The sequence below is a fragment of the Eretmochelys imbricata genome, chromosome 13 (assembly GCF_965152235.1).
Source record: "Eretmochelys imbricata isolate rEreImb1 chromosome 13, rEreImb1.hap1, whole genome shotgun sequence".
Lineage (NCBI taxonomy): Eukaryota > Metazoa > Chordata > Testudines > Cheloniidae > Eretmochelys > Eretmochelys imbricata.
Window position 1 is genome coordinate 7,093,282 of NC_135584.1, and position 15,350 is coordinate 7,108,631.

Sequence of the window (15,350 nt, forward strand, 5' to 3'; positions counted from 1 at the left end):
AGATCAGTCAAACTTGCACTCATGGGTGAGCATGTTCAAATCAAATCCAACAATAGATAAATGCCAAAACGAGTCAACGAGCTCTTTGCAGTATCCAAAGCAATGACCTCACTGTGTCACACACCAGTATGTCTTATGGCAGCCCACCGCTCCCCTTGATATACCACATGGCCACTTGGAAGCTCATTTGTGCCTTCTCTGTATCTGCTGCCATGGCCCCCCCCTTACTGTAATATTTAAGCCCCTCCTAAGTGTGAATGCATTTATCCTCACAACATTCCCATGACATAGGGCAGGGTCGTTATCCCCATTTTACAGCTGGGGAACTGAGGCACAGACAAATTCAGTGTCTTGCTAAAAATTACACCAGGAGTCTGAGCAGAGCTGGGAACTGACCCCAGCTCTCTTGATTCCCAGGCCAGGGAACCTTAACCACCAGGTCAGCACTCCACCGCTACACAGTAGCTGAGCCACACCAAAACTGATCCTTTTTCTCCCCCAGGGTTGAAAAAGTAACTTTTAATCCTTATTAAACAGTTGCCAGCTTTTCCTTATGGTGAAGTGGGTGATTCATCCTGGTTCTGGTGATGACAACATCATGTGCTCTGCTGAGTGGCAGGGTCTCATGGGATAGCATCCCAAGACTTTGTACAGTAAAGGCACCAGATGGTTTCAATGCGGGGGCTGGCATTCATGATTCTACGGAGACAGATGTGGAGAGGATGTGAAACTCCCGCGGGGGAGGGGGAGAAAGAGGTGAATTCTAGGATGGGTCAGCTGTTGCAATGGTTAACATAAGGGCTAATTTGTATATGGTTAAAATTGGAATGGATGCTACCTAGTGTTAATCTAGTCCTTGGTAGACATGTGGTCCCAAAATAATAAACACTTACATAGAGAAGGAGGAGTACAACGAAAGACGGGGAAAAAAGGAGTAAGCAGGAGAAAAGGCCCTCACTGAGAAGCTATGTTGTACTGCATGCATCCGACGAAGTGAGCTGTAGCTCACGAAAGCTGATGCTCAAATAAATTGGTTAGTCTCTAAGGTGCCACAAGTCCTCCTGTTCTTTTTGCGAATACAGATAACACGGCTGCTACTCTGAAACCTACAAAAATGTAGTTATTTATAATAATGTATCAGGCACCCAGCCTGTGGAGGCAGCAGCCCAGAAACAAAACGGTGAAAATAACCCCGAGTTTCTTATCGGTTAACAAGAAAAAGTCACCCAGCCAACTTTTGGGTAGCTCTTGCCAGGCTTCCACAGTTCCAAGACCTAGTTCAGCAAGTGGAAGAGAAAATCATCCCAAAGTATCAAAGCAAAGAACGAAAGGTCAAAGAGCCTATCAGATTTCAGGTGCTTTGAAGCACCTTTACCGTCTGAGAGGCAGACACAGAGATTAAAGCTTTTTAAAGTGACAGCACCTTTCTCAGAGACAAATTTCTCAATTGGCCCAATTTGGTGGACACTCTGCACCCAGCCACAGCTGGTTTTATACGCCCAGGAGTTCTAGCCGTGGGGGGCAGCTCAGAAACAGTTTGCTCTACCCAGCATTGCAACTTACACATTGCTGTTATGACTTGCATTTGAATCCGTCATATCTGGAGTTGCTGTATGAGCATGGGTGGAACAAACACACGCACAGGGGTTTTTGTCTCACCTTGCAATAGTCCCATGAGGAATCGAGCAAGTGTCATGAAAATCAGGTGGGCAGAACTGATATAGGTGAGCAGCGGAGTGATCGCGGTGATGAAACCCCAGGCAGATGCAGAGAGGAGGAGGACTTTTTCTCCTCCAATCCTGAAAGATAAGCATGCATTATGTAAAGGGGGAACTGTGGGTAGGGTATGGGGTTGGTGTACGGACTAGGAATCAGGACTTCAGGCTTCTCTTCCTAGCTGTTTAATAATGAACGTCAGCCAGGCCTCTCCACCTGACCTTCCCATCCCACAAATGTTTTCAGGAATGTCCAGCTGACCTGCTCCCTTCACCTGCTTCCTTCAGTGAGGTGCACAGCACAGCAGACCCTTCCCCATCGCAACTGGAGTCATCTCCAGAACTGCACGTGTCCTCTACCATCCTGTAGCCGCAGGACACGGCATCATCCCTACCATTTCACTGCACATCTGAGAGGCCCTCGAATGCACTGTGGGGTGAAGGGGTACCCAGGGGAAATCCCCACTTGCTCCCCAAGAGCTGCAGAGAGCGGGGATGAGTGCCTGAATCCCAGCCACATTCACCCTGTTTGGGATGGAAAGTGACTGCCCATTCCACCTGTCCATACAGTTACATCTTCAGTGACAAGTGGGCACCCGCGGGGAAGCAAGCAAAAGGAGGAGTGTGTTAATTACAAGCCCACCTTAGAAACACAAGGTGAACACAGATAAAAGAGCGTGACATCAGCAGGGAGGGAAACCTGATTTTAAAGCAACAGAGAGAGTTTTACAAACAACAGAGAGGGAGCAGTCGTTCTCAGCCTGCTCAGTACTGGGATCCCCTTTTCTATACTCCATCCCAAATAGCCAGGATCCCCTTCCCAATCAGCAATGCAGAGGGGCAGGCTGGTCATGAGCTCAGAGCTGAGAGAATCATCCCTGATGCAGGGGAAGTTTTAACAACAAGTAGTTAGCACTGTACTCTTTTTCTCAAAAGACGATGGCATTTTCTGTTGCATCCGCTCTTTAGCATTAGCCTGTAACCTTTCGTGTCTTGTGTGTACTTTGCTTGCAGAGTCTATTAAAGACCACAATGCGATGGCACAGGCCACTGCACAGACAATGTGTGACTCCGAGACTGTGTTTCTTACACAAGATTTTACAGGAAAGCCGTGCCCCCTGAGGACACCGCAGTCTGGGGGATGAACTCAAGCAGGTAATTACTGGAGTTTCCACAAAACAGCTGACTGGGTGTTTTGGTTGTTTTTTTAATTAATACAATCAAACTGTGCAGCATATGTGTTTCCCAAGCACGACTGGGGGCTGCAAAGGGGAATAAACTCGGGAGGAACAGCACAGAAACGTGGGCATGGAAAGAAGAGAGAGAAAACAGATTCCGCGGATGAGACGTAGAAACAAAGAGTTGATTTCCCTGCAGACCAGGGAACGTTGCCCCTCGCTGGTTGTTCATCAGTTGAATAACCCGTCTGAAAGTTGCCATCCACACGAGGATGGTGTTTAGCTTTTGTTAATAAATAGATTGTGCTTGACATGAGCAGCTGGCTAATGCTTGCTATTGGAAGGGCATTGCAATGGTCACCATCCCATAATAATAAGGCCTGGTCTACACACAAGTTTTGTCCTGGCATAACTATTTTGGTTAGGGGTGTGATTCTTTATGGCAATAGTTCTACAGTACAACCTCTAGCGTGGATGCAATTATAGAGGTGCCGTATACTTGTCTAGCTTATTCCTCTTCCTATATGGGGGTAAGTGGTACTAGTACAAATGCCAATTGATGTAACTATGTCCATACTGGTGGGGGTTGTACAGCTTGAACTATACCGGCATAGTTTAAAGCACGACAACTTTTGCATGTAGGTAATTCCTAAACTGCACATGGGCCAAACTCCAGCAAAGCACCTCAGTACTTGTGTAACTTTAAGATCAGTACCAACTTAGAAACCAATGGGGACTACTCACATACTTAAGGTTGGGCACGTGTGTAAGTGCTTTGCTGGATCAGAGCCACAGGGCCTGATCCAAAACTTACTGAAGTCAATGGAAAGACTCTCATTGACTTCAATGGACTTTGGATCAGGCCTATGGTGCTTTTCCTCCAGAGATATCGATGTACTTCACAGATAGTTTATCAATCCTCACCCCCTTGGGATGGAGGTTAGATACAAGGTAACTTTGCCAAGACTTTTTATTGCAGAAACTAAGCAAGGGATAATATAAGAAAGTTCCAGTACTGATCGCTGAGGTATCCACCGATGATCTGAGTTAAGCAGTAGCCCCAGAAGAAGCTGCTCAGAACAATGCCGGACTGTTTCTTGTCCCAGTCGAAGTGACTGCTCATGGCCACAGCACAGATAGGCATGGTCACTCTGGCACAGTAGAGTAAACAAGTCCCAAGCAGTAACATCAGAGTCCAGATTCGAGATTCAGGCCTGCAAGGATGAAGAAAGAGATAGGGAACAAACAAGCACTGATACAAATTCAGGTGCCAATGTGTGATTCAGATCACACAATGCTGCCACGCAGGTGAGGCAGGTTTCCCTAAGTGCTTTCGCAAGCCAGACAAGTCTATCTTAAAGAGCTAAATGTCACGGCAATGCCAGCTTTGCATCCTGTCACTCACATTCAAAGAGTGCCTCATCCACCTGGCTTTATGTCCTGTGCTTGTTCTTTAATCTTAAACACTGCTTTGATCCCAGCTGTGAAACAGTTAGCAATGCTGATATTCCAATTGCAGTCTTTAGGTTTCAGATTTATGCTGTCTGCAGATTAGGGTATAAGTCACCGCATTGCTTACTCTTGGTCCATGTTTGGAAGAGTTGTTTACTGTTGTTTTTATAACTAAACGGATTAGAAACTAATCTTTTTAAAAATATAAACAACAAATGAAAGGTTAGTGTAACAGGTTGGCAGTGTTTGCTGGAGGCACCTTGTCTTGATAGCAAGTGTTGATTAGGCTGAGAAAGGGCTAAGTGGGTTCTCCTGACTCAAAGGCAGGTGATCTGTTACCACCCAAATATCAGGAGAAGCTCTCTACAGAGGGAGGATCTGAGGTGTGGACTGATCTGTCCAGAGGGAGGATCCCTAAGAAAAGGCAAGGCTAGAAAGGTTTGAGCTGAACTTTATTAATATATTACTGCTAGTTTTGTATTAAGAAAACCAAATCCCAGGGAGGAGGTGAAGTAAACTGTGTATAGGATGCACACTGTGTTTGAGAGCAGGTAGGGAACGGCACCTGCTTCTACTTCGATTCTGGAGAACAATTCTGCAGCAAAGTCAAACGTTCTGACATATATTTGGGTCCTGATTCTGCAATGTACCACGTGTGGGTGCACCCCCGTTCCTGTGTAGAGCCCCGCTGACCTCGGTGTGGATGTAGTCGTCCCCCTGTGCACAGTAAATTTCAGAATCAGGGTCACGGTGACTGGGGAATTGAGTATTATTTATTTTTACAGTAGAGGACAGGGCCCCATGTTCTAGGTGCTGTACAAATGTATAACAAAGAAGCAGTCCTGATCACGGAATACATGGAATCATGGAACTAACCCACTGCACCTTCCATCCTTGTTTGGACATCTTTTGTACAGAAAATGAATATTTGTTTTTCTTCGTTAGAATTAATTATGATAGATGTCGGAGTCCGGTTATCCCAATAGAACACAAGCCCATTTACAAACATGTCAAAGGGCCCTGTCACAGGCTGAGATAAAACACAATGAGGTGTAAAAACATGCCAGGCTGTTGTGCCCATTAGAAATTAATGTACTGCTATATCCTGAATGGAAGGGCAAGGGATTCAATGCCAAGTTCTAGTAGGAGGTATTGGGACTTTTCATTCTGTGCTATGAAGGTTCCCTCCCTCTCCTTTCACACACACAATAACTAACTCAAAAAATTACATATCCCGCCTGAAGAACAATTAACCACATTTCACCTTGCCTGGCTAATTTAACAAACTGCGACTGTGACAGATGCTCTTAAAACGCCCTTCAAAGGTTATGTTAAAAGGAGACATTTCAGCAGTGGACGTTTAATTCACCCCTAAGCCAAAAATTATCCTTTTTTTTACCCCCAAATGGAAACGTCCTCCCCCACCATCCTCAGTGCGCTGGTGTTACTTGGGAGCTCTCAGCCGGAAATGGCCCTGACCTAGTTTTGTTTAATGTGGTCAACTGGTCCCAGTAAAACTAAAAATGCAGGTGTGCAAATTCTGAACTGTTGGGCTGACCTAAGAAGGGAAGGGGAGTCAGGCTGGGTCTATCGAACATGATGCTTTTAACTCACATTATTTTAATTTGTGATGTAAAAAGTTCTTTACATTTGTTTCTGTTCTTCCTTATGATTAAGGCTAAGTTTTAGTCTTGGGTATTTTTAGTAAAAGTCATGGACAGGTTACGGGCAATAAACCTGCCTGACTAAATCTTGGGGGGGTGCGGGGGGGGCCGGGAGGTGCTGCGGGTGCTCTGGGGGGGGACACAGGGGGGACACAAGGGAGCAGCCCAGGACCACCGCTGGTGCTGGAGCGGAGGGGTTGGGGGGCCTGGCAGACTCCCTACCTGGCTACTTGCGGCACTCCCCGGAAGCGGTAACATATCCCTCCCTCAGCTCATAGCTCCGCACGCTGCCCCTGCCCCGAGTCCCAGCTCCACAGCTCCCATTGGCTGGGAACTGTGGCCAATGGGAGCTGCTGGGGTGGTGCCTGCAGGTGGAGGCAGCGCAAGAAGCTAGGAGCTGCAGGAGGGACATGTTGCTGCTCCTGGGGAGCCCCCCGAGGTAAGCGCCACCCAGAGTCCTAACGCCCTCCCATGCCCTTACCCCACTAGCCCTGAGCGCCTTCCCCCACCCCAACTCCTGCTGCTGGGGGCACCCGCGACTGTCCCAGCAGCGGCCAGTGTGGCTGGCCCTGGGGCTGCCTGAGCTGCTCAGGCGAAGTCCTGGAGGTCCTGGAAAGTCATGGAATCCTTGACATCCTTGACCTCCGTGACTAACTCGCCGCCTTATTTATGATCAGGAAAGAGGCCTGATTCCCTTCTGGTGGGCATCTTGTATTACCATCTAGGGCTGTGCAAAGGGGATGTAAGATGCTAGCGTGCAGAGGCAGCATACGGGTGTGAATGTGTGCATGGAGGTGCAAAGCAAGAGTGACTCAAGTCCACTAGTTCAATTGTTCGTTACCATATTGCCTTGCACTGCTTGGTCCTGCGGGTCTTTGCCGCGGCAAGCACACAGAGGCCCAGATCCTCAAAGGAAATGAAAAGGAAACTCCAACTGAGGGTAAATATTTTTTGCTGGAGGAAGATACCACCTCCTGGCTCTTGACTTCAGTGAAATTTAGGAGCCTAAATACCTTGGAGGATCTGTTTCCAGTGTTGTTTTAGCCACGTTGGTCCCAGGATGTGAGCAAGACAAGCCGGGGAGGTAATATATTTTACTGGACCAACTGCTGGTGGTGGAAGGGACCAGCTTTGGAGCTTCATAGAGCTCTTCTTCAGGTCTGGGGAAGCTCACCAGAGTGTCTGAGCTAAATACAAGTTGGGACAGATTGTTAAGTATCAAGGGCTCACGCATGCTGTAAGAGACCACTTAAATGAAGTGGGCTATTAAGGGTTAGCAGGCAGAAATGTTACAAATTGTTATAACGAGCCATAAAACCAGTCCATGGTTTTTAGTGTCCTGCAGAGTTATGCATTTCAGTTCCCAGGCCTGTGTTTTGGAGGTGTGCAGGTTTCTTTTGAGGATGAGGACTGAGAGGTCAGAGACTTGCTTTGGGAAAAGTGTTTGACCACGGGTGATAGGGGATTTTTGTATTTTATCATTTTTCTGTGTGAGTTCATTCGAGAGCGTACTGAGTGTCTGGGCCAAAGTCCTTATGCCCTAATGCAAGTGTGAACAGAAAGCACACGAGTCAAGTAAGGCTAGGTGCTAGTGGCCTGACCCAAACTCAAAGCTGTCAATGGATATGCTCCCTTGGCTCCAGTGGGCTTTACATCAGGCCCTCGGCAGAGATAAGGGGCTTACACCTTGTATCAAATCACTATAGTAACATTTTTACACCTACTTTTCACTGGTGTCAATGATTTCAAGAGGCAGTGGGAGAGTCAGGCCCAGGATGTTGACAGGGAGTGGCTGGGTCTAGGAGTTTGTTTGATCCTCAACAGGCAGAGGAATTGCTTAACTCACACGCCCATTCAGTGTGATTCCTACAGAAGTAACCGGGTGGCCGTACAGGTGGTGCTCTCATTAACACTGAATCAGGTTCACCTGCCTTCCTTGTCCCAGCTCAGAATTTCTTACCTTGTGCGTATACATGTAACATGCTGTACCCACACCATGCAGGATCAAGGCCTACAGCATTATTGAGCATGGGTAGAAGAAGAGAGGAAAGACAGTGGTGTAGTTAAAGCACTAGACTGGGATTCAAGACCATTGCTTCAATTCCCAGCTCTGTCATGGACTCTTTATGCCCCTTTTGGCAAGCCCCTTAATCTCTGTTTCCTATGGAGATAATAAGCCTTCCTTTGTCTTTCTTGTCTTTATATGGTAAGCATTCTGGGACAGGGACTATCTCTTACTGTGTGGCTGCATGGTGCTTTGCATAATGCTACCCTAATCTTGCTTGAAGCCTTTAGGCTCTACTGTAATAAAAATAATAAATAATACACAGAAACCACCACCACAAGGGTGATTGGAAAACAGAAAAATGATTTTCTCCCCACCTGGGTTTTGACAAAATTTCTGTGGAAATTTTCCAATGAGCTTTAGTTTTTAATCCTTTTTTTTTTTTTTTTAAAGGGTGGCAGATTATTTCACGTGGCCTGAATATTCTCTTTGATTACTAGTCTGTTCTGTTCTATTTAGTTCTATTGTTTTGATTTTTTTTAAAAAGTCTAGCTATAGCTATAAGCATAAACCAAGTGGAGAAATATGAAGACTCCAGAACAGTACAAGCTTCTTAATGGATTTTCTGGCTGGAAATGCCACCTAAAACAACACTAAATGTCCCATATAAGCACCAGGTGCCCACATCCACACCAAACCCTTGAAAGAATTAATCCTGTGGAAGGATATGGACGTGCTTACATCAGAGGAAAGAGCCTCAGTTGCGGAAGCATTTTTCCTTAATTATAGTTATCATTGTAACTGCTGATGAGTCGCTGTTCTGCCTAGCTCAAAACAACAACATACAAGGTTATTAGGCAAGTCTTTACAGACATTGGGAAGGGTGGGGAGGGTAGGAAATATATGACCCTATCTCAAGTACTAAATATTAATAAATAAAAATATTTTGCATGTCTGTAACACTCTCAATCTGAGCTCAACGTGCTTCACTGGGTAAGGTTCTGTGGCCTGCAATGAGCAGGAGGTCAGACTAGATGACCACGATAGTCCCTTCTGGCCTTAAAGTCTATGAGGTGTTAATAAATTTCAACCTAATAACCTCCCTCATCAAGGGAGAAAACATAATCTGCCTGTTACCACTATGGAAACTGAGTCACAAAAACAGAGGTCTAAGTGACTTGCTCAAAATTCCACATGGCAGTGGCCAAGCTGGGAACGAACTCAATTTCCTGATGTCTAGTCCTAATGCGTTGTTGAGTTTTCAGTTCCAGTCTCTCTTCAGGAGCCTGTTAGGTGCTCTCCACTACCCTGGAGACTTGAGAGTAAGAGCTAGTCCTGCTGACTATGGGCTGGGAGTGCTGGAGAGACACTAGACCAGATCCTCAGCTGTCAATCTCCATAATCAGGGGTTCTCAAACTGGGGGTTGTGACCTCTCAGGGGGTCGCAACGTTATTACATGGGGGATGAAAGTGGTCAGCCTCCATCCCCAAACCCCGCTTTGCCTCCAGCATTTATAATAGTGTATAATATAAAAATAGTGTGTTTTTAATTTATAAAGAGGGTAGCACTCAGAGGCTTGCTATGTGAAAGGGGTCACCCATACAAAAGTTTGAGACCCGAGCCTAGCAGCTATCCCTCAGCAAAACAAGTGGAAGGACGTCTGCCCCTGCAGGGAACTGAATTCATATCAGCTGTCAAAGTAATGCTTCCACTTCTCTTACCTGCACAAAAGCTTCACAACCCCCCACGCTCCACAGGAAATCATAAAGATGAAATAGAAACCTGTGGTTCCATCTCTTTCCCACAGCAGCTGGGACACATGTGTGTGGGATGGGGGAAGTTCATTACCTAGAAAGTAACCTTTGTTTTATCAAGCACTAGCCAACTCTGGGACACACCTATAATCAGCTCCTGTGTTTGAGGCACAGTAATCCATGGAGGCTTGGGTTTGGTTTGTTTATTCTGACAACCCTCAGACAGCTGTATCTGACGCTTGTTTCTTCTTCTTGTACGGCAGCGCTGAGCCCCATGTCTCCATCAAAGCAGACGCAGCTCTCTGGCTGTTCACTGCAGCTCTGCTTTGAAGTGTCCCTGGGTAACAATCCCCTGGGACTCTACTCATACAAACTGAATAGCTCAGGTGAAAGCAAATATCGCTCTCTAAAATTTTGTATCAGTTGAGATCGGTTTTGACTAATTTCCTAGGATGCTGCAGAGCCTCCCAAAGCAAACTAAATAAATAACCTAAGCCTCACTCTAGCCTAGGGAAAGCCAGCAAGCAGCATAGTGTTCCTTTATTTTCAATGTGTTTTCACACTGGAGGAATTTCTCCAGTAGCTGCCACAGAGCAAATATTTGTTCAACTTCATTTCTCTTGACTCAGTCTTACCCCTTTCCCTCAATTTGTGATTCTGTCTGTTTACAGCCATTTCGGCTGACTTTTCAAATGGATTCGCTGGAGCTCAAGCTATCATTAGATTTTAGTTTAATGCTGCCTTTCAGGCTGGAATGAGGATGGTCATATATGTGTGTATTTTAAGGAGGGATAAGAGAGGAGTTCAGACAGCAAGGCTAAGAACAGTCTCATCCAACTACAGGGCCAGTAGCCCCAGACGTTTGTTGCTTTTCTAAAGGGAGTTTCCTATGGTAGGAAGAAGTTATAGGTTCAGATCCTGGTCCCTGGTAATGCTGCTTTGTATGGCTCCAGACAGGGGCGGGTAGCCACGGTGAACCAGCCCTCTGGTGATTCTACACTGGGGCAATGGTCCATAGGGACAACTGCAGACAGACTGCAAGTTAGGGCAGTGCTCAGAACTACCTTGTGGCAGCCCTGGAATAGGAGAGGTGCAAGCTGCCTTCTCCCTATTTCTGATGAATCCGCCCCAGTGTCTCTGTAGCTCAGTTTCCTTCTCTTTAAAAAAGGGACAAGAATGGTCCCTCCCTCATAAAGTGCTGAGAGTTCTTGGGATGCAGGTGACTGCTTGTGTGCACAGTGTTGTCACACACCTCATGCATGTCTTCACAAGGACTAAAGAGCAAGAGTGTTGTTAGCCTAGAATTAGACCTGGCTGCTGCAGGTTTTCACTGCACAGAGACTTACCAGAGAATTCCCATTCCTGCTCTGATGTCTCAGAACATCAGGTGTTCTGACTGCAGTCAACAGTAATTAAGGAAGTACTTCAAAAACCTAACCCTCTCCCGTATCAGAGGTCACTTTATTTTTTCTTCACGGGCTGCTGAAAGCGTCAGAGCCATAACCCTGTTTCCAGTCATGTTTGATAATCCTCCCTGCTTTATTGTCCTATTCCTGTGACTTTTTGCAGTTTACCTGTCCATTGCTTTAATTTACAGCATGTTTGTGGCAACTTTTGACGTGAATTAAACACAGCACAGTCACACAAATAACACTGTATGGAAGCAAGTGAAATCAGAGATACTGCCAAGGGTGTTGAGTAGTTATTTTTAACTCAGCTTGATGGTTGTCTTCCCTGCATTTGTTTTTTCTCAAAAAATGATTGCTCCCACCATTGAAAATCCTAGTGCTTCTCTATGTTATTATACCCTTCCCTGCCTTGTGTCTGCCTTGCCTAATTAGACTGTAGGCTATTCAGTCTACTGCTCTGTTTGTGCAGTGCCTAGCACAATGGGACCCCATTCTTGGTTGGCCTATAGGCACTGCCATAACAAACATAATTAATAACTGTCGAGAGAGAATCCTTTTCCCCCCTAAAGTGATTGCAATGTGTCATACACCAGCTGACACCTTATGATCTGTAGTCATCAAAGGTAGCTTTGATTTTTCAAACCAATCAGTTAATGACCAGCTAGAATGACCTAGAGGGAAGGGATTTTTCCCCACTGGGAAGACAAGTTTGTTTACTTCATGCATCCCTCCTGAGCATGGATTTCCTTAGCAGAGCCACAGATTGCAACAAGCACTGTTTAGCAAGAGCAATTTTCTGTTCATTCCCTCTTTTCATTTCTTGCTTTTGGCAGAATAAAGACAGAATTTGATTCTAGCCAGTAGTATGAGCAGAAAAAAACTATTAAATAGGCATGGAGGAGATGGAAAGGTGCAACTGTAATCACACACAGACATGCTGGTCACTGAAACAGAAACGAGGAGTTCAGTGGCAATTTAAAGACTAACAGATTTATCTGGGCATAAGTTTTCATGGGTAAAAAACCCACTTCTGAAAATTACAGATGCGGGCATTATTATACTGACACATGAAGAGAAGGGAGTTACCTTACAATTGGAGAACCAGTGTTGACAGGGCCAATTCAATCCGGGTGGATGTGGTCCATTCCCAATAATTGAGGAGGTGTCAATACCAAGAGAGGGAAAATTGCTTTTGTTGTGAGCCAGCCACTCCCAGTCCCTATTCAAGCCCAGATTAATGGTGTTAAATTTGCAGATGAATTGTAGCTCAGTAGTTTCTCTTTGAAGTCTGTTTTTTAAGTTTTTTGTTGAAGGATGGCTACTTTTAAATCTGTTATAGAATGTCCAGGGAGATTGAAGTGTTCTCCTACTGGCTTTTGTCTGATTTGTGTCCATTTATTCTTTTACGTAGAGATAGTCTCTACATAAAAGAATAAATGGACACAAATCAGGCACAAGGCCCTCAATCCCTGCTGAGTCTTTTATGCTGCACCACCTGAGAGGCACAGCCCAGAATCTGCCCCCTAGACTCCACCTTCTGAGCCTGGATCTGCCCATGACATGACAAGGCATTTCACTTCTCTGTGCCTTAGTTTCCCAACCGTAAACTGGGGATGATGATATTTACATACCTCCTGGGGGCCCTTGCTTGTAAAGCACTTTGAGTAAGAACAATAATAAATTAACTAATAAAACCTAGCACTTGGAGAGCACTTTTCAACCATAGATCTCAAAGTAACATCCTTTTCCTGTACAGCTATTCAAGCACCCTAATCAGAATGTTTTGAGTGTTGTTCCTTGGAAGAGAAGGGATGGTATGGGATAACGGAACCACTGGAGAGTTCCCCGAAAGTTTAGGAATGGCAGCTGGAGAGGATAGGATAAGATGTATGAGAAAAACAATAGAAGGGAAAGTGAAAAGTGAGGTGAAGAAATGGAGAACAATAGAGGAAGCAGAATGAACCAGGGAGAACAAAGACAGAAAAACAAACGTGCAATGATAAGTGGTTATCTGTCTCACTGCACCAAGGGGGCACAGAGGATCTGGAAGGCTGCCTGGCGGGTCTTTTGTTTCAGTACGAAAATGGATTCTATGTCATTTCTCCATATTGATGAATCCTTGTTTCTGTGACAGTAGCTCATTAGCTTGAATGAAGAGTAAAGTAAAGTTCATCTGGAAATATTGATATTTATTTATGTCTTATTTTAAACGTATAATTGATTAGAAAGCATCCATCTGCTCAGATAGTTAGCTTATAAAACTGCATGCATCTGCCACGTGCCTGCTGCGTGACCTTAGGCAAATCACTACCCTTTTCTGTTCCTGTATTTCCCTTCCCACGCTTTGACTGTCTTGTTCACTGGGGCAGGGACTTGATCTCTGTTTGCATGTGCTGTGCATAACACAATAGGGCTCGGATTGTAGCTGGAGCCTCTATGTGCACTAGTACTACAAATGCTAATCTTATTGCCATTTCCATTATCCTCTGCCCTGTTCCTTCATAGGGTTTGTTATAACCACTTGTTGATAGAGCCAGCTGGACACAGGATTGGCAGCAACTAAATTTTCATCAAAAATTAGGGGTTCATCAACAATATATATATATTGGAAGAAATTTGGAATGAAAATTTTCAAAATCTGCCAATATGTCCCTTTGAACCAGTGGGGCAAATTCTCATGCACTCTCGCTTTTTTTTTTTTTTTTTAAAACTCCCCCTCCCCCACCCTTTTTCTAATGGGAAAAAGTAAACCAATCAGAGAAGCACAGGTGGGGGGACATAAGTTTGAAACAAAGTTTTAGCAAAATGAAATTTTCATTTAGAATTTTTGTGTGGGCCCATCTATCCTCTCTCCCTCCCCGCAAACAAGTGAAGAATGTTGACCAATACAAAAACTGTATTTTTGCTTTAAAAAAAATTACAACCAGCTCTACAGATTGCAACCTCTCAGATTAGACTGTAAACTCTTTGGGGCTGCATGTCTAGCCTTTACTCTCTGCTTATACGGAGTGCAGTACTGTGCAGCTCCAGTTCTGCTTGGAGCGTCTGGGTCAGGCCACAACATAAATGATCACTAAGAACATTTGTTAAAAATGACTGCTAACTTTTCAACAGCATAGTTTTCAAAGCAAATCAAGAAAAAAAATCAAATAGGTTTTCACAGATTGATTCTATTTTCTTACCACCTCTCCTGGGGGTCTTAACCAAAGGCCACAAAATCCACTGGATTTATTGGCTTCAATGGGTATTTGATCAGAAGACTTTCTATAGCGCGTGTGTGGTGCTGGTGATGGGAGGTTCTGGGTTACAGCCACACTCTGCAGACTAGAGGATCAAGATCAGTCTCACCAGCCACCTATGTCATGGTTATTTGCTATGAAGCACACATCATTTTAAAATAAGAATAAGAATTCTCGCCAAGATAAGCTTTTAGTTTTGCAAGGCTTCTGCCAATTAGTCACATCCTCATCTATCCCCATCTCCCAAGCATTTCACCAACATTAACCAATTAATTCCCAACAGCACCCTTATGCATTATTAGAGTGGCTGCAAACCGAGGCCTAAAGGTTAAGTGATTTGCCCAAGGCCACAGAGAAGAGTCGGTTTTAGAGAAGAGATTAAAAATTGGTAATTCTTTGGTTCCTACAGAACACAAGACGATGCAGAATTTACACCTGCCACCACTGTCATAGGCAGTACATTTTGGCTTAAGAACCTGGAGACTCGGCTATCCTCAGAAAAATCCATTTTTTTAAAATTATTATTTGTATTGTGGTAGCGTCAAGAGGCATCAGTCAGGAATTGGGGCCCCATCGTACTAAGCACTGTACTCATGTGTAATGAAGATGGGAAGAGTGTAGCAATTTTACACGTGTCACTCAATCACTTAGCATGTGCCATAGACTTATACAACTAACTTCAGACACAAAGTTTGAGCCTGTTTTCACTATTACACACACAGTGGAGAATACAAAATGAGCTAGGAAATCCTTCCCAGATCAACTCAGATTAAAATAAAATCACGTACACTGCTGCACCCTCTAATAGCTAAGACTGGGCAGCTAAACCATTTTAGAATATGATTTTTCACAATGTACATTGTAATTGGTAACCTCAACTATTACTATACGCATCACACCGATAATCAGCATAAAGCAGCGTGGATGCACATT

The 15,350-nt window shown here is 44.8% G+C and overlaps 1 protein-coding gene across 1 annotated transcript in view; it reads right to left on the reverse strand.

The window, feature by feature from the left end:
• SLC17A9 (solute carrier family 17 member 9) overlaps positions 1-15,350 on the reverse strand; it is a 29,596-nt gene that overhangs the window by 13,334 nt on the left and 912 nt on the right. The window contains exons 2-5 of the mRNA XM_077832485.1: positions 14,361-14,502; positions 12,645-12,727; positions 3,910-4,107; positions 1,660-1,799 (exon numbers count right to left, since the gene is read on the reverse strand). Coding sequence (XP_077688611.1) covers positions 1,660-1,799; positions 3,910-4,107; positions 12,645-12,727; positions 14,361-14,502 — 563 coding nt within the window. The remainder of the gene's footprint in view (positions 1-1,659; positions 1,800-3,909; positions 4,108-12,644; positions 12,728-14,360; positions 14,503-15,350) is intronic.